General features: G+C 30.3%; 1 protein-coding gene across 3 annotated transcripts in view; it reads right to left on the minus strand.

The window, feature by feature from the left end:
- Positions 1 to 24,657, minus strand: part of LOC146538257 (uncharacterized) — a 74,099-nt gene extending 49,442 nt beyond the window's left edge. The window contains exon 1 of one of the 3 annotated variants that reach the window (XM_085186425.1): positions 20,810 to 24,657. In XM_085186425.1, coding sequence (XP_085042551.1) covers positions 20,810 to 24,314 — 3,505 coding nt within the window. In that variant the 5' untranslated portion in view covers positions 24,315 to 24,657. The remainder of the gene's footprint in view (positions 1 to 20,809) is intronic. The other 2 variants (XM_085186426.1, XM_085186424.1) reach the window with 2 other exon arrangements.
- Between the last annotated feature and the right edge of the window lie 3,245 nt (positions 24,658 to 27,902).

Raw genomic sequence — 27,902 nt, forward strand, 5'->3', positions numbered from 1 at the left:
ATTTTTAATTATCAAAATATGTAATTATATATTATCAGAAAATAGGTATAAGTTCATTCTCGGTCTTATTGCTACTACTAAACTGGTATTAATAAGTTTTATTGCTTTTGTAATATCGATTAAACTAAAAGTATTTAATATATCTTTTTCTAAGTTCTCATTTATGACTTTTTATATTCAGCCCTTAAATATAAAATGTCACTTAACCAGATTTTTCTAAACGAGGTAAATGTATAGTTCTAAAAATATGTCTCAATAACTATGAACTAATAATTCCTCGGCAATTATGAAAGTATTTGTTAATTTTTCAAGTATTTAAAAGTAAATAACGGTAGAACCATTAAAGCTGGCATGACATGTTCAGTGAAGGCTTTAAGGTAAATAATAATTTATAATTATCGTAATTGAACGTGGTAGAATCGATTATGTTATGAATAATTTATAAATTCCATAGGTCTTAATCGAGCCTCGAGGTAACCGGCAAACGTTTGTTGTCTTTACTTGGTTTTATAAATAACAAGTAATTCTCACACAAACATTGATTTCTTATATTAATATTTTTTGTTATTATTTTAATTTTTACGTATCATCTTTGTTAAATACTTTCTTTCCATATCTTTCTATAACTGAGAAGATTTTTTTAGTGTTAAACTTTATTATATAAATGTAAATCTATTTCAATTTGCTAAAGGGTTAAATTAGGACAGCAATGAGTCGAACAGGTAGAGTCTTTGCCAACGGGCTTTGGCACCGACTTTACCTTACTGATTTAGTTGAATGTCAAATACTGAAATACGTAAGACCATTATTTTGTATTTCAGTATTAACTAAAAACGTGATGGAAAGCTAATCAATACTCAGTTTCAAAGCTATGAATAGAGTTAACTGCAAACAGGAAATAAGACGTTTATCAGGAAAGGTTTGGAATTCCCGTAAATTTTGTGCTTTAAGGTAAATCAAACGCTACAATAGAAGTTCCTGATGCTTACTCGAACTTTAGAAGCATTGAGTGTTGAGTGGCGAAACACTACGCCGCGCTTTGCCTCGACACCATAGCGAAATTAAAATATGAAATATTTTACTTCTTCGAGTGGGAATCAAATAAAATATTTTAGCCAAAAATATAACGAAACAATTTACAATTATTAATATGCACTATAATATGCTGAAAACTTCAATAATAATAATTGACACAATTTATTAATTTTGATCAAAAAATAATGAAAATTCCACAATATTAATTTAGCAGATAGCAAATGTTAATACTCGTTTCACAGTTCCCATCGATACTCGTAGACTTTACAATCCTCATTTGCATATCAAACATTCGAACATCAATATGGGACTAATAAAGGGTGCGCCGGAACGCTCGAGTGCGCATACGCAGCAAATAGAGCCCAGATCCTGTGCTCAACTATAGTGTGTGAAATGACTGCACCCAATTTGGGTATGGGATTTGTGTCTCTCTTTTTTAGTGTCTATGTTCACATTTTATGTGATTGTACTTTATGTTAAATATATAATGTTGACAGTATGTGTAGTTTAGAAATATATAAGTGGTGCTATTTCATAACGAAATAAAATTAAAATATATGTTTTTTTTTGGCTCAGGTATTTCTATTAGTATCTACACAAATAAATCTTATTAACTTGTACTTATTGTTATTTATCATTTTTTTAATTACTATTAAAGATATAGAAGGGTCTAAATCTAAAGCAATGGGGAACATTTAATTTATCAGCATAATATATTTAATTAAAAATTAATACAAAATTAAAACTAAAACATTAAAGTTCAAGTGCTCTAATCTATATTGAATGAAATCCCGTAATCTCTAAAAGCAATTCAAAGTAATCCATAGACGACAAGTCAGGCACCTAAATCTTGCAAAGATATATTACCACTGCGGCAAATATTTAAATCTTATTCGCATTAAGAGAAAAGCATCGGGGAAATTATCTACCTACTTAGCAATATGACTGCAATCTTTTATACAAAAGAAAATACTATAATAGGATAAAGGATAACTAGTGTGAGAAGTCAGTCATGGCGAAGGGGCACAAGTTTATGACTTCAAACAAGATAGTTGTGGATTCGATTTCCACTCGAAGAAATGAAATATTTAATATTCTTTTTTCATTCTAGTGTCAAGGCAAAGCACGACGTTGAGTTGTGCCACTTAACACACAATGCCTTAAGAATTCGGCGGAAAGTGAGGAGCGGAGTGTCCTAACCCTACCCTGCTACATGAGGAATCCAGGAGAGTCCAATTTTAGGAGCTAAATATATGCATACTGTAAACTACGTAATGCATCATTCTAATTTAACTCGGTTTCCTAGAATAATATTACAAAATATCAAATAACAGATGTTGACGCAACGTACGCATGTAAAGGTCTAATGAATGAATGATTCATGCTAGTTAGTTACTATCAAACGATTAGCCGACTTTTAGGTTGCGGTTGGTAATTTCCGTTGGAAATTTCATCTTGTATATATCTATAATTTTTCCAGTCGGTTGAAATTTTCATAAGGTTTTAAGATTAAAACCTTCAATACAAACGTTAAATAGTTCATTTAAATATTAATAGGGTAGGAGTCACTAATGAACTTAATAAGTTAATATTGAGTGTATAGATTGTACGCAGATTAAGGAGTATAAGAAAGAAATAATCTAACGAAATACCTCAGAGAACGGAACGGAATTTTCCATTTTTCATATTAAAGTCTACGCAAACCAGGTTTACGGAGGAAACTTCTCGTTTCTTTAGATGGAATGACGGAGGAAACTAATCGATTTCTTTCTTCGTGCATCTCTTGCATATTGCAATACAGACGGTAAGTAAAACCGTCTATAATAACTCTACAATAAACATTGGTACATTTCGAAATATTTCGTTTTCAGTTGATTTTGATTTGTTGCTTAATCCTTAAATATGATATATTCAAAATAAATATAATTTACATGCTGTACGTCCTTTATAATAATTAATATATATAAAATTATTATATCAAAACATCTTTAATTAATCGTTCCATAAACTTGGATGGTTTATTAATGGGTTCCTCCGACAAATTGTCAGGTGACAGTCATTTTACATTTTAGCTGACACCTTGTCAAAGTACATGAATTAGGCTGATATAATATCAAGATTGAAGGGTTATCTTAAAGTGCTTTTCATAAATAATGAACAATATTTTCATTTCATCGAGGCAAAACGCGGCGTTGAGTTTCGCCACTCAACACGCAATACCTATAGAATTCGGCGGAAAGTGGGGAGCGGAGTGTCTTGACACTAGGCTCCACTACCTACCCTGCTAAATGCGGGATAGAGCGTGAAGCTGAACATAAAAATAATTAACAACCTTCCCATTAGCTGAACATCACTACACTATAGAAACATGCAAAAAGCGAATAATTTTGATTGTATGTACCTATAGCTAATATTGTTTTTTATAATAGCTATTCATTAAATGTTATATAAACATAAATAAATTGTGCAATTAATTCAATAAATATAATTGATAAAGCAATTTATTCACCAAATTGCTTAACCGAAAAACGAGCCTATATAAAAATGTTGTTATTACAAAAAGAAAAAAAATATCACGATGAAGTGTAACAAATTATGGAGACTGAGAATCCACCTTTGACACGAGACGCTCACATTTCTTAATCAAGACGTAGAAAGGAGAGACGAAGATTGGAAAATCGCTCCGGTCTCATCTAGCGGCACAGGAACTTGCGAACTGAGGTGTTTAAATAAACAACTGATATAAGAGAAGATACGTGAATACCTCTCAAATGTCTATAAGTTAATGAAAGTTTAAATTACTTTTTGTTTGAAATTGTTTTGTAGGTTACTTTTTTATTTATTTTTTGTAAATGGCAATACTTAAATAACTTTGATGAAGTATATTTAGCTATATTTGCTTCTTTTAAATGCTAAATTGAAAAAACTTCGTACAAGTTCGAATATTACATACATAAAATGAACTTTTTTAATTTAAATAAAATATATATAATTTACATTTCATGACTAATAAATGTAATTCCAAAAGTACAATGAAACTTTACTACCCATTAAAGAACAACATTAAATGCACAATAGAAATTCAATTATTCCCTTTATCACTAAACGATATACGAGTATTCTTTGATTAAATTTCTTTAAAAGGCAAAGGTAATCAGCTTCTACAGAATGCTAATAGCCACTGGTTAGATTCTTAGCCGTTTATCTCTAATTAGGTATGAAGGAGGATTACGATAGCGTTGGTATAATAGTTGGGTTCTGGGCGTGGCCAGAAACCATGACCTAGATGTCTTGTCTTGACCATAGGGCACTGTGGGTGTAAACACTTTTTATCAATTATGAAACAGTTGACAGCTAACGTCATTATGACATAATTTGTCAATGTCAAAAAGAAACATGAAAATAAATAAATCAGCTTCACGCGGTATCCCGCATACAGCAAAGGGAACAGCGATTCTCCACTTTTCGCAGAATTTTTTGAGGCATTTATTGAGTGGCGGAACTTAACGCCGAACTTTTAGACTTGGTGCTAGTAGGAAGAAATGAAGATATTAAGATATAATAAATTATTCCCTGGAGTGGGGATCGAACCTACAACTATCGCGTTACAGTCACACCTTTGTGCCCCTGTGCACGGCCTCAGATTATATACCACCCTATAGTCTCTCATCCTGTTAGACTTCCGAAATAATATTAGCTTTCCGAACTAAAAATACAGAGAATTAACAATTAAAACATTCATTTCAAACTATTAAACAAATAACCAACACTGAGTGGCGTCTCTAATACGATTTACTAAAAGGTCGTGTTATTTGACCTAACTAAACGCAGTTGAACGCTAAATTGAGTTACAAAGGCTAGTAATAACCATGTAGCTGGAATTTAATAGTTTTTAGATGATTTATATATTGGATTCGTGACTAAGTGAAATAATGTTTGGCGGCATACGATTGGTTGTAGATTCGATGTACATTCGACTTCCTTTACAAAAAATAAATTACGACTAGGTTCCCTCTGTCTAAACTGCTTTGTAAGATAAAGAGTAATGTCAAAAATATATGTATAAGTAAATTATTATTCTTATTTCCATTGTTCGAGAAAAATAGATGCTTTAAGTTCAGCAAGTAATCAGTTTTAGTGTTGAAAGTAGACTCGTAACACTAGGTTTTTCCTCACTCCCCCATTATATGTGAGAGTTGCCAGAAACAAAAAAATATTTGATATTACAAATAAATAATAAAAGGAAGGCGTGTACAGTGAAAGTATTTTCTAAAAATATCTAAAAGTATCATTAAAAGAATTCAGTTTATGTTGTTTGAATATTTATATTCTAATTATAAATCGATACTACCGCAGTATAATGTGAGCTATAAATATATTACATTAGCACGCCATTTTTAAAATATTATGTTTTTTTTTTATATTGAAGACCAACAGATCTAAAGAAGGGTGAAAGCAAAAATACTTAATTCTTCTATTAAACGTTATCGATAACAAGTATACCAAACAAATAATTTTGGTTTTTTGTTTCATTGTACGCAGTTATGTGGCCGTGATTAATTTAATTTCTAAATATATTTATATATTAACTGTACCTATTTTTTCTGTATTATTTTTAAAATATTTTTCTCGATATACTTAACATTGAAAGCGACTTAATATAAATAAGTCACGAAATTTTATTTATTTCAATAAAATTATTGGTAACGTTAAATAATTATATTAATTAACGAATAACATTTTGACTTAGATACGTTACGTATCCAAAGGAATGGTTACCAACATAGTAGGTGATATTGGATAAGACAGATACAGATGGATTAAATTCTAGAGCAAACTATCTATTCAAACTCTTCATCCTACAAAGCTGTGCTAAAATCGATAGTTTGGTTCTGTGACCACAAGTCCACTTCGAATTTAAATGTAAACGCAACACCACCCTCGCCTCCACTAGACCGAACATCAACAAGAACAATGTCGATACCAGTGATACTTATTTTGACATTACAGTATTACTAATAATATTTATATTAACACATTTTTTATCATTTTTTGGTATTTTAGTCATGTTTCTATTCTTTCCACTCGTATGGTAATGCATGTAGGGTGGCAACATTACTATGTTCTGCCACCCCTTCATAGTATTTTTTTAAAGTTTTTATACTGTCATTTTATCATTTTCATATATTCTAATTGATATTTTAATATCCTGCTCAATTAGATAATAATAAGCAATGACTGAGAAGCTACGGGTTTAATAAACAATAATGTTTACAATATTGAAAATAGTATTATTTCGATAAAACATAATATTATTTTAATACCAGCGATGACCGGTGGCGTATAATTTAGAATGCATCATGTATATAGACTGTATAATTAAATAAATTTAATTTTCTTCGACAAATTATATACTATTAATTCTGAAAATTATTGATGAAACATTTAAAAGCTAGTTGTATATTTTAATTTTACAGTTATTTTAATAAAAATTGCCAACATAGCAATGGTAGAAAGAAGATATAGGACATTTAACAGACATTACCCGAAGGACAGCTTGTTAATCATACTGGGAAAATGTAATATTTCTTGTTTTTCTAATTTTCCACAACTATGATTCAAAACCACAACGATACGAGTAAATAGTTAGTAAATAGTTTATATACTTACATAAAATAAATTGATTATCTGTAAAACCACAGACTATAAAAGGTACCTACTATATTATAAGATCACCTGTCACGCAGTAAGAATATAAATAATGTTTATACATGTGTTCCGAATAATATATCTTCGAGGTGTATCGTGAAATTAGAATGTCAAACCTTACGCTTCATCTCGCGATATGATATTCCCATTCCATATTATATATTATACTATGGAAGGACTTTGACTCTGCCTGAGTGAACGTGACAAACGAAAATTTAATTTATTTAGTTTTCTTCATTTTTATAAAAAGTATTACCGAAAATGTGTAAAGATATTTTTTTATACACATGTAGTTTTGTTATATTTCTGTGACTGAAATTCGAACCCACAGTTTTCATTTGGACGACACTTTCCACCTGTGGCGACCATGGTGGCTTCTTTTTACCAGACTACTACTAGGGTTATTTTTTCTTTTTAATCTAATTATTGTTATATGTCATTATTTCTTCCAATAGCACCAATAGCATAAAGTTGGTTGTTAAAAAAAAATATTTCTTTAGTTAGGTATATGTCTAAACAGGAAAGTTAGAAGATCAATTTAAAAAAATATATTGAAATTAACCAATGAAAACGGGAAATGCGGTCATACTTATTGAACGAACACTGAAGAAAACGTCATTGAAATGGTTCCAGTTGACAAGGTCCAAAAAATACAACAAGAAATAGAAATAATACAATCAAAAAAATAAATAAAATTTTCCTATTTCCTAACAAATATTTGTTTGTAAACATATTATATTACATACCGAGCGCACGGGCGACATGGAGGATAGAGGCACTTCAATATTGCGGTGATGACATTCTAAGGCATTAAGGTATGATGTTGCGATGTAATCTTATTTTAGAATGCAATAACAGTTGAATTACATTATGTCTGGTTTACCTTATATATTTACCGCGTATAAAATATATTATTTTAATAGTTATTTGTAAACTACGTAGCGTTTAAAAAGAATAATAGATAATTACAATTTAATTATATTTTAATCCTGAAAAAGTTGAGCAAAAAGAGTTTATTCAAAATTAATTTAGCAATTCTAGATAAATCGTATAATAAATGTTATAAAACATTCAATTACTATAGCAAAACCAGGGTAAAATATCTTAAAATTTACTGTATTAAGTTTTCTTTTTAATTAAACACCATTTAATGGCACTATAAAAGGTAGCCGGTAAAGAATGAAATAAAATGTAAAGACTTATTTTACGTAACAGAAATATATATATATTTTAAATATCATTCGTATAGCGTTGCCTCCATGTAAAACAATAAGAATAAAAGAACTGAAACATATATACGTTTATATATATACCTATACATCCAAGTGATTTAAAAATCACAATAGAATGATAAGAGATAAACGAATTACGACCTTCGACATACATACGTAGATAAGCCAGAATATCTTTATTATTTGCTTAAACAGTTCAATAAAATATTACAGGTATTAATACTTACTCAATTAAAACAATATCCCTTTCTGTAATCCGTTCACGTGCACACACACGGTGTTCAGCTAGCACTTCTCAACTATACATAAATATTATAAAACCCATACGATTCACGATAATCTTAATTTTGTTATTATACACTAAAAGATAACGTCAAACCGACATTGTAGAGCAGAGACACGAAGAAAATTCGCGGAAAAAATAGAGTTGGCGACGTGCGTGCTCCGTATATGACGATCGCGGGGCTACTGATGAGTCTACCATTGATAACGTCGAACGACGATACGGTTACCCCAAGGAAAATGGAAAACAATGGAAATTGTAGCGCGGCTCTATTATATTGTACATTGGATAATGAAAAATTCTGCCCGCTTTACTATTATACTTTTCATAACATTTTGATTGTGAAAAATTAAACATGGTTTTTTTGTTTGAATGATTAATTAATCTATATGTGATAAGATAGTGGATTTTTAGGTATTAGTATATTATAAATAATATTTTTTATCCTAATATAATACTATAATATATATATAATATTAAATATATTAATATAATAATAATATAATATATATATAATATTAAATATTTAATACGAAGTTCTATAAAAATCCAGGTAAGAAAAACAAATAGTGGGTCGCCGAATAATATTACACGTATTTCTATTTTTATTTCCGTTCATTCCCGCGCTGCCCTTAAATTTGCACGTCGTCTGTTGAAACAGGAAACGTCGAAAATAAATAGTTAGAAAATATCTCGATATAAACTATAATCCGGTAGCTTATACTTTCCTAGGAAAGTGTCTCAGTGAGCATGATTGTTGCGAATTCAAGTCCCATTTGGGTTTTTTTTAAATATTTTATATAAAATGTATTTTGAATCAACAATATTTACGTAAAATAATTAAAGTGAATAAATTTTAGTTGCTTAAATATTACGAAAAACGATATCATAATCGTTTTACTTCAAAAATCATTCCATTTGCTTTAATGATTGTATTTAAATGATAAAATAGGACAATTTTTAAGTTTTATAGAGCTATATTTCAAGCGATATTTATGTATAGAAAAACTTTTAAATTCCTAGTTATGGTGTTAATAAAAAAAAATATGTCATTTCCTTGGCTGCTTAGACAAAGCACAACGTAGAGTTTAATTATTCTTTACGCAATGGACATAGAGTGGAGAGTTTTAAGCAACTTAAAGTATCTTTAGCTTTTAACGACAAAAATATATAAAATTCTAATTGTTTCAAGGACTAATACATATACGTATGACAAATCTTCAACATCTGAGCCATTACAAGTAATATAAATTATGAGGTGTCAGGCCGACCTCTTGACCTCAATTCACACTTCTATCCACCAAGTAAAATGATAATAATAAAACAAGCGTCTGCTCTACCCACAGCCATACATCCTTGAACTAACAGGTTATATTACAGATTATCTTTACACTTAGCTCTACGAGATCATATTATTATGTGGAGAGATATAAAGATCTTAATGAAGTACGTATGTAGAGAATAGATTATGAAAAAAACAAGTGTTTATAATTAAATACTGAATTGTTGTTGAATTACTTATATATATACGGTATAAATAAAAACTTACATATTTAAAATGAGGAGCAGTTTGGCCGTATTTAAATATACTTATATATTAGTCATGGGTTCGATTCCCACTTGAAGAAATTAAAAATTTAATATTATCATTTGCTCACTCTGGTAATGAGACAAAGCGTGGCGTTGAGCTCCGCCACTCAATGCTCAATGGTTAGCCATTCCGATGGAAAATGAAGAACAGAGTGCCCTAATGGGAAAGGTATCTCTTAACACTAGGTTCCTAGGTTCCCTCTGTGTACACCGTGAGCCTTATAAAAATTCCTACACGTATTATATCTGCTAACGTATACAAAATGAAATCACTTCATCTAGTCTATATTAGTATCTCAAATTGACAGAAATTAACACCACATTGATGTTTACCAGGTTGGAATAATGCCTTAATTTAATGACAATGCATATATCTATTGCATATAGGATTTGGAGCCATAATCTCTATTTGACAAAAGACTTAACTACCACAGAACTTAAATACCACAGAATTATAGTTGTTTTGTGTCTTGATGTACAGTATATAATATGGTTGTGGTATGAGTTTTTTAATGTAAACTTTAAAACTTATAATTGTTATAACTTATAATATAATTCATTCTAAGAGTTCCACAAGCCATCGCGTATAATTTAAAATCTCTCTCTCATCCTTCTTTTATCTTCACATATAAAATAATATTGGTTATTCATATGATCGAATCTTTGTCCGCAAGTATGATAAAATAAGAATATTGAAAAATACGATCCAACCCTAAAGCAATTTTTCATTTGCATTTTTCTTCTTTTAACTCTGGGATCAACTAATTTTTCTGGAGCTAAATTAGTTTTTCAAGTGCCGCTACTACAAATCTTGCTGAGTGCGAGTACTTAGCCTTAGTGAAAATTAATTTATTTTATAATATGTGTATGATTTTGTAAACAGTAAGGTTTTCACTTTAAAATTTACATTAATACTGTTTTTATGATCGATATTCTAGTATATTTACATATGTATATTTGACATTCAAGTCTATATATTATACTAGCGGCCGCTCGCGGTTACACCCGCGTGAACTATGTTATTATTAATTTCTGTCTCCATGACTACGTCCTAGTGACGTCTATGCAAAATTTGAGACTCCTAGCAATTGTAGTAACGAAGTTTCATACAAACTTTCGACCCCAAAAACAACCCCTTAAAAGTCGAATATTGCAAATTCCCGTCTTAGCGAGCACCTACGTCCTATAAGTAACTCCTATGCAAAAATTGAGATTCCTAGCACTTGTAGTTTCTGAGATTTCGTGATGAATGACTGACCTTTCGATTTTATATATATAGACTAGCGGCCCGCTTGCGGTTTCACCCGCGTGAACTATGTTATTATTAATTTCTGTCTCCATGACTGAGACAAAATTTGAGACTCCTAGCATTTGTAGTAACGAAGTTTCATACAAACTTTCGACCCCAAAAACAACCCCTTAGAAATCGAATATTGCAAATTCCCGTCTTAGCGAGCACCTACGTCCTATAAGTAACTCCTATACAAAATTTGAGATTCCTAGCACTTGTAGTTTCTGAGATTTCGTGATGAGTGAGTGACCTTTCGATTTTATATATATAGATAAAGATTTATGCAAAGTAAATGTACATAGTTCTAACAACGTTTTTGTGCTCGTATTCAAGATTGCTTTTACTTTTGTAATAAAATATATAAAGTAATAAATTAGTATTAGAATTATTCTTGCTACACTGAACTTAAAAAACTAAAACAACAATCTACTTTTTTCCCATTCTTCTCTATTGTGAAATAAAAATGAGATAAAACAAACCTTCGCTTCACTTTGACTGACCAGTTTGAATAGAAACAAAAAAAAATTGAAAAACATATGACATAAAAAAGTAATAATATTTATTTTAATAAGCGGGAAGTAATACGTGTAAACATATTAATGAATGTATGCATAAATATATTATACAAGTTACTCATATTTTAATATTTATAAGTTAAAAAAAACTTTTATTAATATCTAAAGCTGAAAATTAACAACAATTATTTCTTAAAAACATTTACATTGTGATATATTTTCGTATAAAACCATTTATCATAATTTTTTAAAGGGGTTGCCTTAAAATATATGAGCGTGACATGAAAAGCGTGAGGGTATCTAACGTAATTATGATTATAGAAAGGTTTTGGGGAAATGGATGTGCTTATACAAATTATTATATTAATATATAATAATATAAATAAATATGTTTAAATATACAAACCTAAGTTTAGTTGTTAAAAACAACTGTTTCTTTTTATTTATTTATAACGAAATAATACTTAGACATTCCTTTAGTTTATTCGGCGATTCTTAGTTTCAATTTTTGAGTAGAAATTATATGTTTTTAATCAGTATTTGTTTTATTAAGATTTGTAGACATTATCAGTCACTATAACTCGAGGTACAATATTCTACTAAATCTGGAGGACGGGCAACGGACAAGCTCAGCTATTATTAATTTAGCCGCAACTTTAATTAATCTCACCCATTGCAGATTCCCACGGCCGCGGCCCTACATCCAGCTATGAATTGCGACTGACATGACTTATCACTAACACCAAGTTTCCGTTTAGTTCTCCATCAAAATATTAATTTTCTGTAAATGTTGATAAAATTATGTATTTATTTCTGACTGAAGAGAGTGTTCTTGTTTTCAATGAGTAACTATGGTTGATATATTAAAATATACATTTAAACTAAATTTTAATATTTTAAAAGTGGTAGGTGTAAGTGGTCTCAGATGGCGAAAAGCATTGTTATTTTTTTATATATATTTAAGTACAAATTGCTTGTTGTCGAAGTTTACATAGTCCTTTGTTTATTCAACGTAGATACATCAAGCTATTTAAATATATTTACTGTAATGCAGACGCAACAACTGCGCTCCGATGGTGTCTTGTCTATACGAGACGAAGAATTCATTATATTGAAACAAATGTCATTTAACTTTACCCAGGCAGCCAAGTCTTAGCTCTTAGAAAGCGAGTGCAATATGAATACTTGTATACGAGTATACAACTTGAAAAACAAAAGAACTTTGAATGAAAGAAATATATTACTACAAAAGTTTAATATCTCTTTATATAATACCAGCGCCTTGAAATGATTTCCCTTAAATTTATTAGAATGATTATTATTTTCTGCTTTAACAGCTACTAAGAATGATTTTTTATTATCAGAATTTGGCCCTCTTACATTACAGCTGCATCGCTTGTTATGGAATATTTTCCAATAATAGATAAATATACATAGGGCTTTGATATACATTTACATAGTGTTAAGTCGAGTGTTAAGCTCGTCGCCCGTCGTTCTCCGCCGAACTCTGGAAGTATTGCGTGTTAAATGGCGGATCCCAACCTTGCACTTCACCTCGACACAAAAACAAAGAATTGAAAATATTATTTCTTTATAATATTTCATTTTGTCGAGAGGGAATCGAAGTTTGAACCGAAAACCTGTTGCGTTTAGAGTTACACGCTACGGATTACTCAATTAAATGTAGGTACATGCAAAAAAAATAATAAAAAATTACATATTTTTAACACTACTGTGTTTCATCATATTTATTCTTTATGAATTCATTTTTTTGACGTACGCAATACCAAATGATACATTTGCATATTGGGTATTTTTTGTAAGCCATTGTAACTCATAATACGGCCTACAAAAAGGACTACAATCCTATTCAATGTTACGCATTGCTGTCTTTTTTCGTTGAAAATAATTTTTAGGTACTATAGAGGATGATCGATTTACAATACTTGTAATATAATGGAACGATCACTCACGATGGCTTATCCAGTTAATATAAAAGGCTATAAAAGAATATCAGTTGGTCCTATTAATTTTCTAATTATAAATTGATTAACTTTGCATAACGTAACTTTGTAATCGAACAAGTATTAATTACAGAAATAGAGTTCGTAGAGTAGTTTTTATTTTCCTCTTTTAATATTTTTCTTAATGAAAATTTTACAGAAAAAAAGATTTTCTAGTTTCTGTTTTCTTCTAAAAAAAGGCCCTTTAACTATCGGTTTAAAAAATCTCATAAATTGCTACAAAAACACAAATACCTGAACTACTTGATTATCACAAAATTTAATTGTTATACTCTAGGTACTTGTTTTAGTTATTTTACGAATATTTTCAAAATATTCACAAATAATAAGTATCATTAGCTATCTTATAATATTTCCAATGCCAGACACGCTAAAACTATATTTATCTGTAGCTTGAGCCAAACGGATATTGGGTATTAAATTTACAGGGGAGAGACACCTCGTGACGATCTACAGCATAAATATTTCATTTTATCCAAATTACCGATAGATGGCACTAAAATATAGAAATTAATATTTCTATCGGAATTGATATTTTTATTTGTTTTAATTTAAAAGAAAGTGAGGCTGTCGTCGCGCAGTGGCACGAGTGTGTCACCGTAATGGCGACGGTAGTGGTTTCGACTCCCTCTCGGGCGAATAAATTATTAATATTTATTCTAATTTGGTATATATTTCAAAACAATAATCATTAATCTTTTAAATTTCTATTTATAGGAATACCAAAGACGATTTCTTTGTGATATTTAAATAGTCGTCAATCAATATTATTAAATTAATATAAATATTATAGTAAAATTCAAATAATAGTTTATTGCTGCAAAATACTTAATTCTCAAATGTTGATATAAAAAAGCGGACACTAATTTAATTTGACTCAGATAATTATGGCTTTATTCTTATCTAAATATATGTTTATTAATGTACGTAAGAAGTGTAATCAGCTAATAAACAGTCATGCACACACAAAAATAAATTTATAAGAGTATAGCGTCTTTACTTTGCCAATGACCGAATGTGTTCTAGATTAACGAATACATTTTCACTCTATTTAATTTTGTCAGAGAAAATACGTAAAAGTAATAATAGAAACAAGTAACTATTATAGCCTTGTGGTGCAGTATGAAAAAGGAACGTGATAGTTATAGGTTTGATTTTCCTTCTGCATATTCCACATTATATGAATAAATCATTAAGCAAAAGATTTTTTTACAGTTATTATTACTACAAAAACAGTAAATAAGAAAATAACAATAAAAAAATAAACTATAGAAGAAAATGAACGACAATGTGATTTTACGACGTTTTTTATTGTCATGTATACGTTTTGCAAAGGTAAGTAACACGTACAATATACTCGTACTGTAATCGTTTTATAGTGAGCAATTTTTCTTAACGATCTAAAAATAAAACATAATATGAATACCATAATATTTTTTCAGCTTTACGCATATAGAAGTGTAAGCAGAGAGATCCTAGTGTTAAGATATTTCGTGTTGGGAGGCGAAACTCAACGCCGCGCTTTGGCTCGATACCAGAGTGAAGAAATTAAAATATTATATATTTCGTTTCCTCAAACGGGAATCGAACCCACGGCCTGTCGTTTACAGTCACCCTTGCCCCTGCGCCACGACCGGCCTCTATTATATATAACATTATTTTCGCATATAACAGCTTATTGTATAAAGAGTTTGAATAAATAGTATCTAAATGAAAAACCGAAAGAAACAGTTTAAATATATTCAAATTGAAGCACTTAAATAAATATAATATTTAGATTTTCGACAATATACTTAACATAACGTATTGTTGCAATTAAAAAAAATACTTTTATTAAACAAAAGTAGGCATTCTGGCATAGATGCGTCATAATCATATAAACATAAAACATCACCATATTTTCAGAACAAGATTAGGTCGCGAAAAGAAGATGAATACGTTTCTCCAGACAAAATGACAAGTAAGATACACCGAATGATATACTTAAGTGAATATGAACCTTAATTAACAATGATATATAAATCAGCTTGACGTTGTATCCCCCATATAGCCTCCTCTATTCAGAGGGAACACTAGGTTCCCTCTGAATAGAGGACACTACGTTCCCCGCTTCCTACCGGATTTTTCGAGTTGCTAACAATGATTGAGTTTCAATATGTAATATTTTTGTTAACTTTCTATGTATAAGCAAATGTGTGTTTTATAACTAGCCTTCTTATACTAATAAGAAAAGATTCTTAATCTTCATCAAATAAACTTTTAATAAATCGACTAACCTTTAAAATAACGAGATACTTTAGAAATATCAAAACCAGGAGGTGCTTACTCTAGTTAAAATAAATTTGTAAATGGTCCTACACAGAATTTCTAAGTAATTATCCAATATAAAGTTATTTTATACGATGAATTTAAAATGTACTTGAATAACTTATATAATTTTTATCGCCTGTTTATAGGTACTATAGCACTGTTCGCACCATTAAAATAAAACGGAGAAGTGAGAGTATGGTTCTTGCAATTAAAAATAATTGTTCAGGTAGAGCCCATTTGCACGAAAGCAATGGCTACGTTGTACATGTTTCTATAAGAAGTGCGTTAATTTCTTAAGTAAAAATGAACACAATTTATCTTATTAAATTATAGATTATTTAGAGTATTTACTATATTAGTGTATTGTTATATCTTATGAGAGCAGGGTACGCAAAGGGAACCTAGTGTTAAGACACTCTGTTCCCTACCTACGTTCTAAACCATATTGCTACACGAGCATTGAACCTGTTGCAGTAAAGGTTCTTTTATTGTGGCATGTTGACTATATATAACCTTTAATTGTGTTGGCAGAATAATCTAATATATTTAAGTAAAATATTAATTTATAATATAATGTTTTCTATCAAAAAATACTTAAGAAAGTCCACAAACATATTATTATAAAAAACAGTATAAAACAGCCAGAATAAACCATGTAATATTTATTATTACGTATATCAGTGAAATGTAACCATCATTTAGACATTGTCCGACTAGTGACTAGTGTCTGCTTTTAGAGTGAGTGGCCCCGACCCCAGGTGACGTCACTTCCGCAGTCAAATCGGTTCCGGCGCGCCTGCGGGCTCTAACATTCACTCTTTTGTAGACCCCGATACGGTGGATTGTATATGGAGCCACTCATATGGTTAGCCTCATGGAAAGTTTATTAATACAGTATTATATTTATTAATATTATTAATATAATATTATATTTATAAAATTTCCAACTAATCATCTCTTCAGTTAATTCTGTATTTGCCTCAAAGCTATATATCTATTTTTACAAATAAATATTTAAAATAGTGGGAGATTTGATTGCAATTTCGAGTATCATATATTTAAATGTGCGTAAGATCACTAATGTAAGACAACTAATTACATTCCATTTTCCTTTGTTAATATTTAATTATATTTATATTTATCTATACTGGCATTTAAATTATCTATTGATAGAGGGCTTTCTATTTTTTTAAAGGTCATTTATTATAAGCTTTTATTAATAGCATGTGAGTGTAATATGGTATAATATGGTTAGATATGTCGTATATCGTTGTTGTCGTTACTAAATGTCAAGGCAAATTTAAAATACTTGTATTTACTTTAAAGACATTTAGTTGATTTGATAGCTATAGTAGCAATATAAGTTAGTCCTTGTGATAATATAAACAAACAGGCAAAAATAAAAATAAATGTTTTGGGTTCTATTACATTGATAATTGTCCCCAGTACGAGATTTTCTCATATGTCTTCCATGCACGGACAGCGACTTATTACAATTTTATTATATGTATAGATGACAGAAATAGATTTTAAGTTAATTTCTGACAAAAAATAAATAATATATTTAACTTTGAAAATGACTATAAATAGACCAGTATATTTAATATTTTAACACACTTCTATAGTTGTTATAGTCAAAGCTTTGTCGTTCCTAGGTTTGACTTGCCAATTCTTGGGGTCTGACTTGGTTAGAACTCAGTCAGAACCAAAATCCAAAGATTTTATTTAAATGTTTATTTTTTAGTTTTAATATTTGTTTTTTATTTTTCAATCCTAGAAGCGCCAGTGTTTCGTCGTTTGACTATAATACATACATAGTATGTAGTATGTACAATAAGAAACAGGACGAACTAAAGTGACACCTTTATTTCAACTTCAGTTTTATTATTTAATGCCCCTTCTGCCACAGCTAATAAAGTTTGCCATAAAAAGACATCCCCCCAATTAGAATTCCGAACGATATAAACCTGGTACATAATTTCAGTAAAATACCATGCTACAGTATATATTTATGTAGTCAATTCGTATCAAAAGTTCAATTATATTCGAAATACTGTGTTGAAAAAAATAGTTCCTATAACAGTAAAATGGTGGAAATGAACATCGGATTTTATATTAGAAGATCGAAAAACATACTAAGAACATATCGCCGAAGGGAAATCGAATACAAAGCAAGCTTTTTACAGTATTTCCAAGTCCCACAGTGCCAAGATGATCACAACGTATACATTTCTTTGCTAATTGATAACATTACTACATTTTACTTTCAGAATATTTTTGTTTCAAATAGTTTTTAACAGAGCATTCAACAGCTAGAGTCACAATTGACTAATCTTTCTTTACAGAATGACCCTCAAGTTTGAAAACCAAATTCGTATTCCAAAGAAACCCCAATTCTTTCTCTATTAACAATATCGTAGCAGCAAATACTCGTCTACCCCTATACACTAATATTCTAAATATAAATGACACTAAATGGAATTTGAACCCATACCAGCATGTCAGCAGATTTAGACACGTCCTTTATGTGTCACTGTAACATTATTATAGTGATAGTATGATATAATAAGATATGAAATAAAAATCAGCTTATACGCTTTATCTCGCACACAGCAGGGTAAGGAAGTAGTGTTAAAACTCTCCATTCTCCACTTTCTGCTGAATTTTAGAGGCATTGCATATTGAGGCAGAACTCAACGCCGCGTTTTACCTCGACACTAGAGCGAAGATATGGAAATATAAATTTAAATTAATATTTAATTTTCGAATTGAGTTTTTATAATATATAATTAATAATCTAAAATAATTTTCTCGTAAAAAAAATAACCGATAATACAATAAACATTTAAAAGCGTTATTAAGGTGGTCTTCATTGTTGACGTTAACGGAAGTAGGTATACAACGAAGCTATCTTCTAATTTAGCAAGACCTATTTATCCGTTGCAAACACAATCTTTACGAGTGAATGAAGCGCCAGGAAAGTAACACCTACTTGCCAACGTATGCAACAATCTTTATTTATAGCTGGTCACTGCTCAATTGCGATTCGAAATTTCATAAACAAAATATTCCTTGCCTTGATATAGTTTAGATATTAGACAACAGACATGTTAATTTAACTACTAAGATATTTTCTTGAACTAGTATAGAATATTAGTTTAGTGGTATTTACCATGACGAGGAACTGGTGCATCAGTCTGGTGGTATTTGGTAAGGTTAAACAACATTTTACATTGGGTTTAGTGATTTAACACATTCTTATCTTCTTATGCTCTTAATTATAATCCTACCAATATTATAAGTGTTGAGATTATGAGCATGTTTGTTCCACTTTCACGCAAAAATTACTAAACGAATTTAGAAGAAACTTTACAGTTACAGCTTATATACCCCAGAATAACACAATATGAGCTACAAGTTAAATAAAACTATTGTATAATTTGGGAATAATATAACAATAAGTTTAAACGGGTAAATTCGCGATGTCGCTTTTATAATAATTAAAATAAAAATACAAGCAATAAATAATTTAATATACTCGTAAATCATTAAATATAGTTTTGATTTTCCAAATTTAAAAGTGAAGTGAAACAACAATTCTATGAAGCTTCATTTTGCTGATCCTTGCATTATTTTGCTGATAAAATTGCATCATGTGTTTATCACGTAAAGCAGATATTATTCACGCGTTAATTGAAATTCCATCGCATTCCCTGCGTAATTGATACTACGATACAGTATGAGTAGGTACATGACGTTATTATAAAATTTCATTAAAAGGGACATTAACCAAGTTCTAATTAATCCTTTAATTAAATAATTTCTTTATACCAAAAAGTTAATAAAATATTAAAAACAATATAAAGGAAGTTAGTAAATAAAAATAATATTATAGAATACAATAAGTATAATCGATTTAATACGATAAGTGATAATGATACATTTCCAAAGCACAAAGCTACGTAAGGGCGTGCGAAACAAATCAGAGGAATGAGTTTGCAGCTTTGAGTCATCAAAGGCCATTTAGTACAGATTTAGACGATCCAAATATTTTCACGGACGACGCACTTGGTTCTTAGTTTCTCTTACGATAAAATCTGATAAACGAACGCCAAACAAATAACAATTGAAAAATTGTAAAATTTTATTACAAAGGCGAAAACTATATATTTCACATCTATTAGATAGATATATTTATTGACAAAAACAGAATATTGCCATATTGTATTGGTTATCTTTCATTGTAATCATCCATATTTTTATATCTAAATATATTTTTTTATAAAAGAATGATAAGTGATTACTTTGTTCATATTGCTAAAAGTTATAAGATAGGGGAAGTAATTATTGACAATAACAATAATAAATATTCTAAAATATGTTATTTTCTTTACTTCATTTCTCATAATTCTTGTTGGGAAGAATGATAAAGCAGTAAGTATAAAAAAGAAGAATTAACTTCTTTTGGTACTATAAATTCTCGCTCCCTAACATTAAATACATATAACATGAATGACAAAGTTAATCGTCATATATTCATTTAAAAACATTAAAAAAATTGAGGCTGACGACTTACCTTTCAACACTATTCACTCGCATTGATAATAACTATTTAGATGAAGAATAATAGTTTGATTATTAAAAAATAGCATGCAGTCCACAAACAACAATAACAAAACAACAAAAGCTTAGTTTTTAAATTAGGAAGTATCACTTATTTCGTAAGAGTCGTAAAAGAAATTTTCCAACACTTATTACTAAGATAAACACTGCACAAAATACCACAACATGCGTAGATGGCTGTCTAGTGCCCGACTCACCAGTGTCACCTTTATCGTTGTCTTTATCACTAACAGTAAATTTCACAAACTCCTGAATATGACTTGGCAACTTCTTAACATCTTTTTCTTCTCCTGCTTCAATCACTTTTATTTTGTGTTTCAATATCTTTGGTTCCCTATATACATTTTTACCTTTTTCTCTTTCGTCTTCACTCTCTGGATCTCTTATTCCTAATTTGTACCATCGTTCTCTAGCTTTTGTTATAAATTCTTCCTCTATACGATTATTCATTTTAGAATCAAAATTTTCTAAGACTGGCATACTTTTTGATATGTTATTGTCACTAGTCTTAGTGACTTTAATAACTTTATGTTGTTTTCTTTGTTCTCTTTCAGCCATTTGATTCACATATTCAGAATACATTTTCTCCCTAAGTAACTCTTCTTGGCTGCTACTAAATAAAGATGAGATTCTATTTTTTTCTGTATTTCCATAATTGTGCGAAGAAGGAAATACATTATCTTTATTTATGAAGATATTGCTTTTATAGTTACACGCATTACTATGGTTAGTATCTTTATCTGTCATCATAGGAGCTCGTGGCCCTTTATTACGAGGACTTCTATTTTTTTCTTGTTCTAGTCGACGAATCTCTTCATCTATTTCTTTTTCTTTTCGACATATATATTCCATTTGTTGTTCACATAAGTCTTTGGGTAAAGATGGTCTACGTGGAGCAGATTCTTTTTTATTAATATCCCGCAAATCACTACAATATCGATGCATATTTTGAATTGAGGATATATCACTTTCTATTTCTTTATTTAAATTGCCCGTAGAAAAGTGAAAATATTTTTTTCCTTTTCGCATAGTCTGAAAACTTTGCCTTATGTCAGAACTCTCGTCACTTTCATAAAAATATGTAGAAAGTTTTCTTGGTTTTGGAGGCGGTATTGGTTTAAAATGATTAGATGAAAAAAATGAAGAGGTTTTTGCTGTAGTGGATCCATCGGAGAAATTCGCTGAATCAATTTCTTCCAATGCACGTTTCGAAAATAATTCTCTTTGATTAGATTTTGCTTTTGATATTTGTTTAAAATGTTGTTCATTTAACGAAGTTGACGTTAATTTATCAGAATGCGAGGAATCTAATAATAAAGCTAACAAACGGCTACCTGTCTGTGATTTCAGAGTCAAATCGCCTATTGATTGATTTTTAGACATATTATGTTGTTTGGAAACTGTAGGAGATGACGAATTCTCCAGATCCTTATTACACTTCTGTATCATATCATCTGGTTCTATGATAGTATTGGTTTTTTCCATTAACATTTTTTGTGATGGTGACAAACATTCATATAATACTTCTTTTGGGGGTTGCTCAGATGGCTTACTCTGTTCATCTTGAACCTTTTTTAAAGACGATTTTCTTGGTAATATTGGAGGGGCATTGTTTTTATCAGTCGTAGAAATTGAGACAGAATCTTTGTTTTGTAAACTGTAGTTAGATTTCTTATTCGGAACATTTAATTCTTTTTTTTGTAACATTTCTTTATCTAGAATATGTTGTGTTTTCTCTTTTTTACAAGACGAAGTCAATACGCTACCTTGCAATTTTTCAGATACATTGGCTAATTCTTCTAATATCTTTTGGCCAAATGGAAAAGAAGAAATTTTTTTCAAACATATGTCTTTTAATGAGACAGGATTTTTTTTTATATTGGATGCTAATTTCATAGCTTGTGTTATTGAAACGGACTGAAGTACATCTTTGACATGACTAAGACTAGAGTCTATATGAACATTTTCACCAATATCGTCATGTACAATATTTGATATGTCATTGAGGGAAGAATAAGTTGGATTGTACTTAGCTGTACATTGTGACGAATCTAAACTACTAGACGAATCTTGACGGGTAATCATGTCTTTTGGAGAGTCATTGCTTTCCGAATCAGAAGTTACTTCTTTGATTAAATTATTTATTGCATCGTTTAGTTCACATTTTAAAACCTTTATTTCAAGATCATATTGATCTATATTTTCTTTAGATTTCTGAGGGCTCTGAAGTATATTTTCATTTCTTTCATGAAACTCTTCACTTTGAGGAGCTTCTTTAAGAGGCCTAGAATCTATTATGTCTTTTACAAATAAATCAGTTTTAATATCGTCTGTATTGAGGATTATAATCTCATGGGAAATTGCAGTCTCTTTAGGTCTTTCTATTTCATTAAATTTTAGATTTTTATTTTCTTTGTCATTATTATATGTCAGTAACATTGTAGATTTGTCCATACCATTTGCCTCGCCTGGTTTTAAATTAATATTCTCAGCAATGTATGGACTTGATAATAATTTTTCAGTATCGGTAACTTCAATTGTTGGTGTCGTGATTCTAACAGTGACATCAATGTCATCATCTTTACTATCCTCATCATTGGCGTCGTATATTGAACTCGTGCTACTGGATGAATCCGTTAAATAAACTAATTCTGCCCCTGTAATTTTTTCGACAGTTTTTACAGTCCAATCACCTCTTGCTTCAGATATTTCAGGCTCTTTTATTTTCGCGTCTACTCTAATACATTTTTGTGGTATTAGATGCTTTGAAGCTGGTTGTGAATGATTATTATCGAAAACGTCATCCTCTAATTCCTCATTATCGCTTTTTTTGTCACTTAAATACGACTGTCGACGGGATGTTTTAGAAGAATCGCCACTTCCTTCCTCGTCAATTACAGCCAAAGATCGAGAAGGACCAGTGCGCGTGAACGTTATATCATCAGTTAATCCTTTTTTTCGCAATCTATACTTTACTTCACGGTTAATAATATGTTCTATTTCTGTTTTTATGTCTCCTGAGCTAATATTTGACTGGTTTGATGATAAATTAAGTGTTTCCAGATAATTACGCAACGATAATTCTTCTTCAGGACTTAATGACATAGTCTGTTGGCAACGAGCAATATTTAATGGTATTGTATTACTTGAAGAAATACCTTCGATTAATTCTGATTCTGGTATTTTTAATTCATTTACATTTTCCCATTCAATATTTGGTTCTTCAGTAGAAATAATAACGCCAGTACTTTCTATTACAGACCATTTTTTATCATTTTTATCGTTTGAGTCATCAGTTATTTCAATTATAGTTGGACTATCATCATTATCACAACTCTTACTTTTCACGTTATTATCTAATTTAGGTTTCACTTTAAGTATTTGATCTGGAGTTTCAACTATATACTTTTGTGACACAATAATTTCTTCATTTTCCTCCTTTTCTATAGTTTTACTAGATTTCTCTGTAATTGGTGAACACGGTTCTGAAAGGGACTCTTCATTTAACTTTTCCGACACAAGTTCACTGGTGCTTTCTGAAGTTTCTACAGCACTATTATTTTTGTCTTCATTTAAAATGGAAGAAGATGCAATACCACTGGACTCACTTTCCTCTATATTATTTTTATTTATATCTATTTTAGTTTTATTATTTTTCCGTTTATTTTTGTTATTTTTACGTCTTCTAGGTTTTTCGGGCATATTGATAAATTAAATAATTATGTATTATCACTAATTCACTTTAATCTTGACTAAACGTCCCAAACACGTCAATTTTAATCGATTACAACACGCATCACATTATGCCGGTATCTAGTGCGTAGGAGTGATTGCTGCTTTTACGTATGAACTCTAAAACAAGGGTTTCGTATCGGCCGTCGTTGTAGGTCACGTAAGGGCTCTTATGTTTGACTTTAAACTAATTTTCTTTTCCGCAAGCGCGCCCGGTCACGGCAGTGCGCTCACGCCGCGATTTACTAATAATTATAAATGGGAAGTACGCAGGCGCGCTCTGTGGACTTTATTTTTACGCGGAGACGTGTACGCGAGCGGTACGCGCGTCGGCTCGGCCACGAGGAGAGTCCGCCGCCGGCTGCTCCAAACTAACGCACTTCCATATTATCACCAGACGCGATTTAAATTGCTTATTGTTAATTAATATTGGCCACATATAACAACACCATTTTAGAAATGAATAACGGAGAAGAACTTATGAAACAATGGGCTATAAGAACTATTTGGTACGATTCAGCACGCATTTAACATTTTAATTTTTCTAAATTCATTCCTGCGTTGATATATTACTGCAATACGTTTAAAATGTATGTCTAAGCAAACAAATTTAAAGCTAAAAATTTGTTTCACAACGTATTACGTAATTATTTTTATATCTGTCACGATCACGGTTATATTTTGTTATCTTTAGGTATTTGCTATATGTCTCTTTATGTATGTATTATATAAATATATTAATATATTTCCGTTGTATTCTATTTCCGTTTATTCAAATAACAAGTTTTAAAATATAATATAGTATTTTTTATCTATATTATAAAACAATTAAAAACAAATGGAAAAATAAGATAGCCTAGTAGCCAATATGCTATCATTTTACGACCTTGAATGATAATAAGATTGTGTTGATTTTTGTTATCACGTGATAATATGTGAATAGAGATAAAAAAAATCGTATATATTTTGTTAAATTTATTTCATAATATAAATGTAAAATCGGTTATAAAAATTAAATTCAATTATTATTCATTAGTCTTTACTTCAAAATTTTACTACGATAAAGTTAATGGCATAACAATTAAGAAACATTATCTAAATTGTGCTTAATTACATTTATTATTTACATTACATTAAGATATATATATATATAAGTGTAATCGTGTAAATTATCTATTAATAGAAGTAAAGAAAACATTTATGTAAATTTAAAAGAATATATGCCTGAAAAAAATATATAGAAACAAAAATTATCAGAACCGAAATAACTACAATCTCTATTGAAATGTTTGTTAAAAAATATACCAATACATTTTTGCTAAAACCAAAGTTTATGCCAATTTGGTGCACAAAGCGATCATATGTAAAAGGATGTTGTACGAGTATATTACATGTAGTTCGTTACTAGCGTGGGCTAATATTAGACTAACGAGCCCCTACGTTTCTAGACTTGCAGGTCATCTAGATTGATTGAACGCTTCCACTGCGCAACGTATGGCTAATCATGCATGTTTAATAGACGCCAAGAAAAAAAATATTACAAAGAAAAATCCTAGCATTGTCTTATATTATGCAATTTATTCTTATAGTATTTAGGGTAATTGTTACTATTAAGATGTCGTAGATAGTTTTTTTATATATTTTTTTAATTATTTGGTGTAATAAAATGCTATAAATAATTATTATCTATAAATCTATGAATATAATACTAATAATAACATTCGTAAAACAAAATACAAAGTAAATAATACAAAAGAAACAAAGAAAATAAAATGCGTTTCTTTGTACAAATACATGAATTTATTTTATGTAAACAGCAGTGGATATTATGATAATATTAAATTCGTTGAAACAATTTATTTGGGTCAAGTCTTCTTTCTTTAGAGTATTTAAAATGGGAGTTGTTCTCATTCGATACACATTGATAGATAATCTAGGTTTTTCGTACAGTTAGCAAGAAAAGCACTAAAGATGTTAATTTTTTCGCGTTTTGTTTATTTTAACCCCGTTTCACAAAAACGTAGGAGACAGAATGCAGCAGATTGAATATTGAATGCTGTTCGCGTGTGCAATATATTTTTCATTTACATACATTTTATATAAGTGAACTTATATAAAACATTTTTTTGTTTAATATTCTTTTGATAATTGATTATTAAATTATTTAATTATAAATTGCAATATTTTCCACATAGGTAAAGATCAGTTTCTTGTAAAATAAATTTATCTACACAGATACCTACAGATACCTACGTCAGAATGACGATATGCCATTGATAACGTGAATAACATTTATTTGTAGATAATGGATATTGTTGGTATATCTTAGATTCGGAACACTAAACGAAACGTGCAGCGGTGACCTTCCAGAAATATCGCGCTATTTTCACTCGAACTCAACTGACTTTCTACAACAGAGGAATTTCATATAATATGTGTGTTTGTGCTGTCGTGGCGAAGAGGCAGAAGGGTGTAATTGTAACACGACGGTTGTGAGTTCGATCCCCACTCGAGAGAATGAATTATTATTTATTAAAATGTTCATTTCTTCGATCTAGCACCAAGGCAAAAGCCAGGCGTTGAGTTTCGACACTCACATGCAATGCCTCGAAAAATTCGGTGGAAAGGAGTGTCTTAACACTAAGTTCCCGCTGCCTGCGGGATACAGCGTGAAGCTGATTTATTTGATTTATTTTATTTATGTTCGTGGCGACTGTAGAACAACAAACGGACGGACGTTCGGAATTGCGATGCATGACATAATCGCCGTATAGATCCGGACCATTGTGCCAAAAGGCCGGTACGATAACTGGCGCTTTTTTGGCATACGTTCAAAGGGTCATAAGGCAATTATATTTGGTAGTGCGGACGCTTAAACAATATTGTTTAAATTTACATATATTGCTAATATTGATAAAATTCTTATCCAAGGTATCTTATAGAATATAGATTAAAATACATAAAATATTTATGCAGGAAACCTTATATAACTGACAATAAAAATTGTGTTGGAAAATTCGATTTTGAAATGGAACAAAATATACCGATGTTGTGGCGCACTTGGAACGTGTAAAATCGTTGGTAGCCGTTTCAAGCCCCACGCTATTACTAAGAACGATTATTATTATAGAATAGTTATTTCTTCTTTTATTTAGATAAATTTAATATTATCATTGAAATATCACACGGAGATATTGATAAAATAGAGGCCGCCGTGGCGCAGCGGCACAAGGGTGTGACTGTAACGCGACGGTTGTGGGTTCGATCCCCACTCGAGGAAGTGAAATATTTATTTACGTTTATATTTCCATTTCTTCGCTCTGGTATCGAGGTACAGCACGGCGTTGAGTTGTGCCACTCAATACACAATGCCTCCAGAATTTGGCAGAAAGTGGGGAACGGAGTGTCTTAACATTGTGTTCCCTCTGCCTATCCTGCTGTGAGCGGGATACAGCGTGAAGCTGATATTGATAAAAAAATTTAGAAATTACTTAAATATTTTTAGCATATTCACAGGAAGGTCTGACCAAAATGAACAGATTGGCAAGCTGTACTCGT

This window comes from Heliconius melpomene, chromosome 6 (genome assembly GCF_056956725.1).
Source record: "Heliconius melpomene rosina isolate 202511_hmr_F chromosome 6, ASM5695672v1, whole genome shotgun sequence".
Taxonomy (NCBI): domain Eukaryota; kingdom Metazoa; phylum Arthropoda; class Insecta; order Lepidoptera; family Nymphalidae; genus Heliconius; species Heliconius melpomene.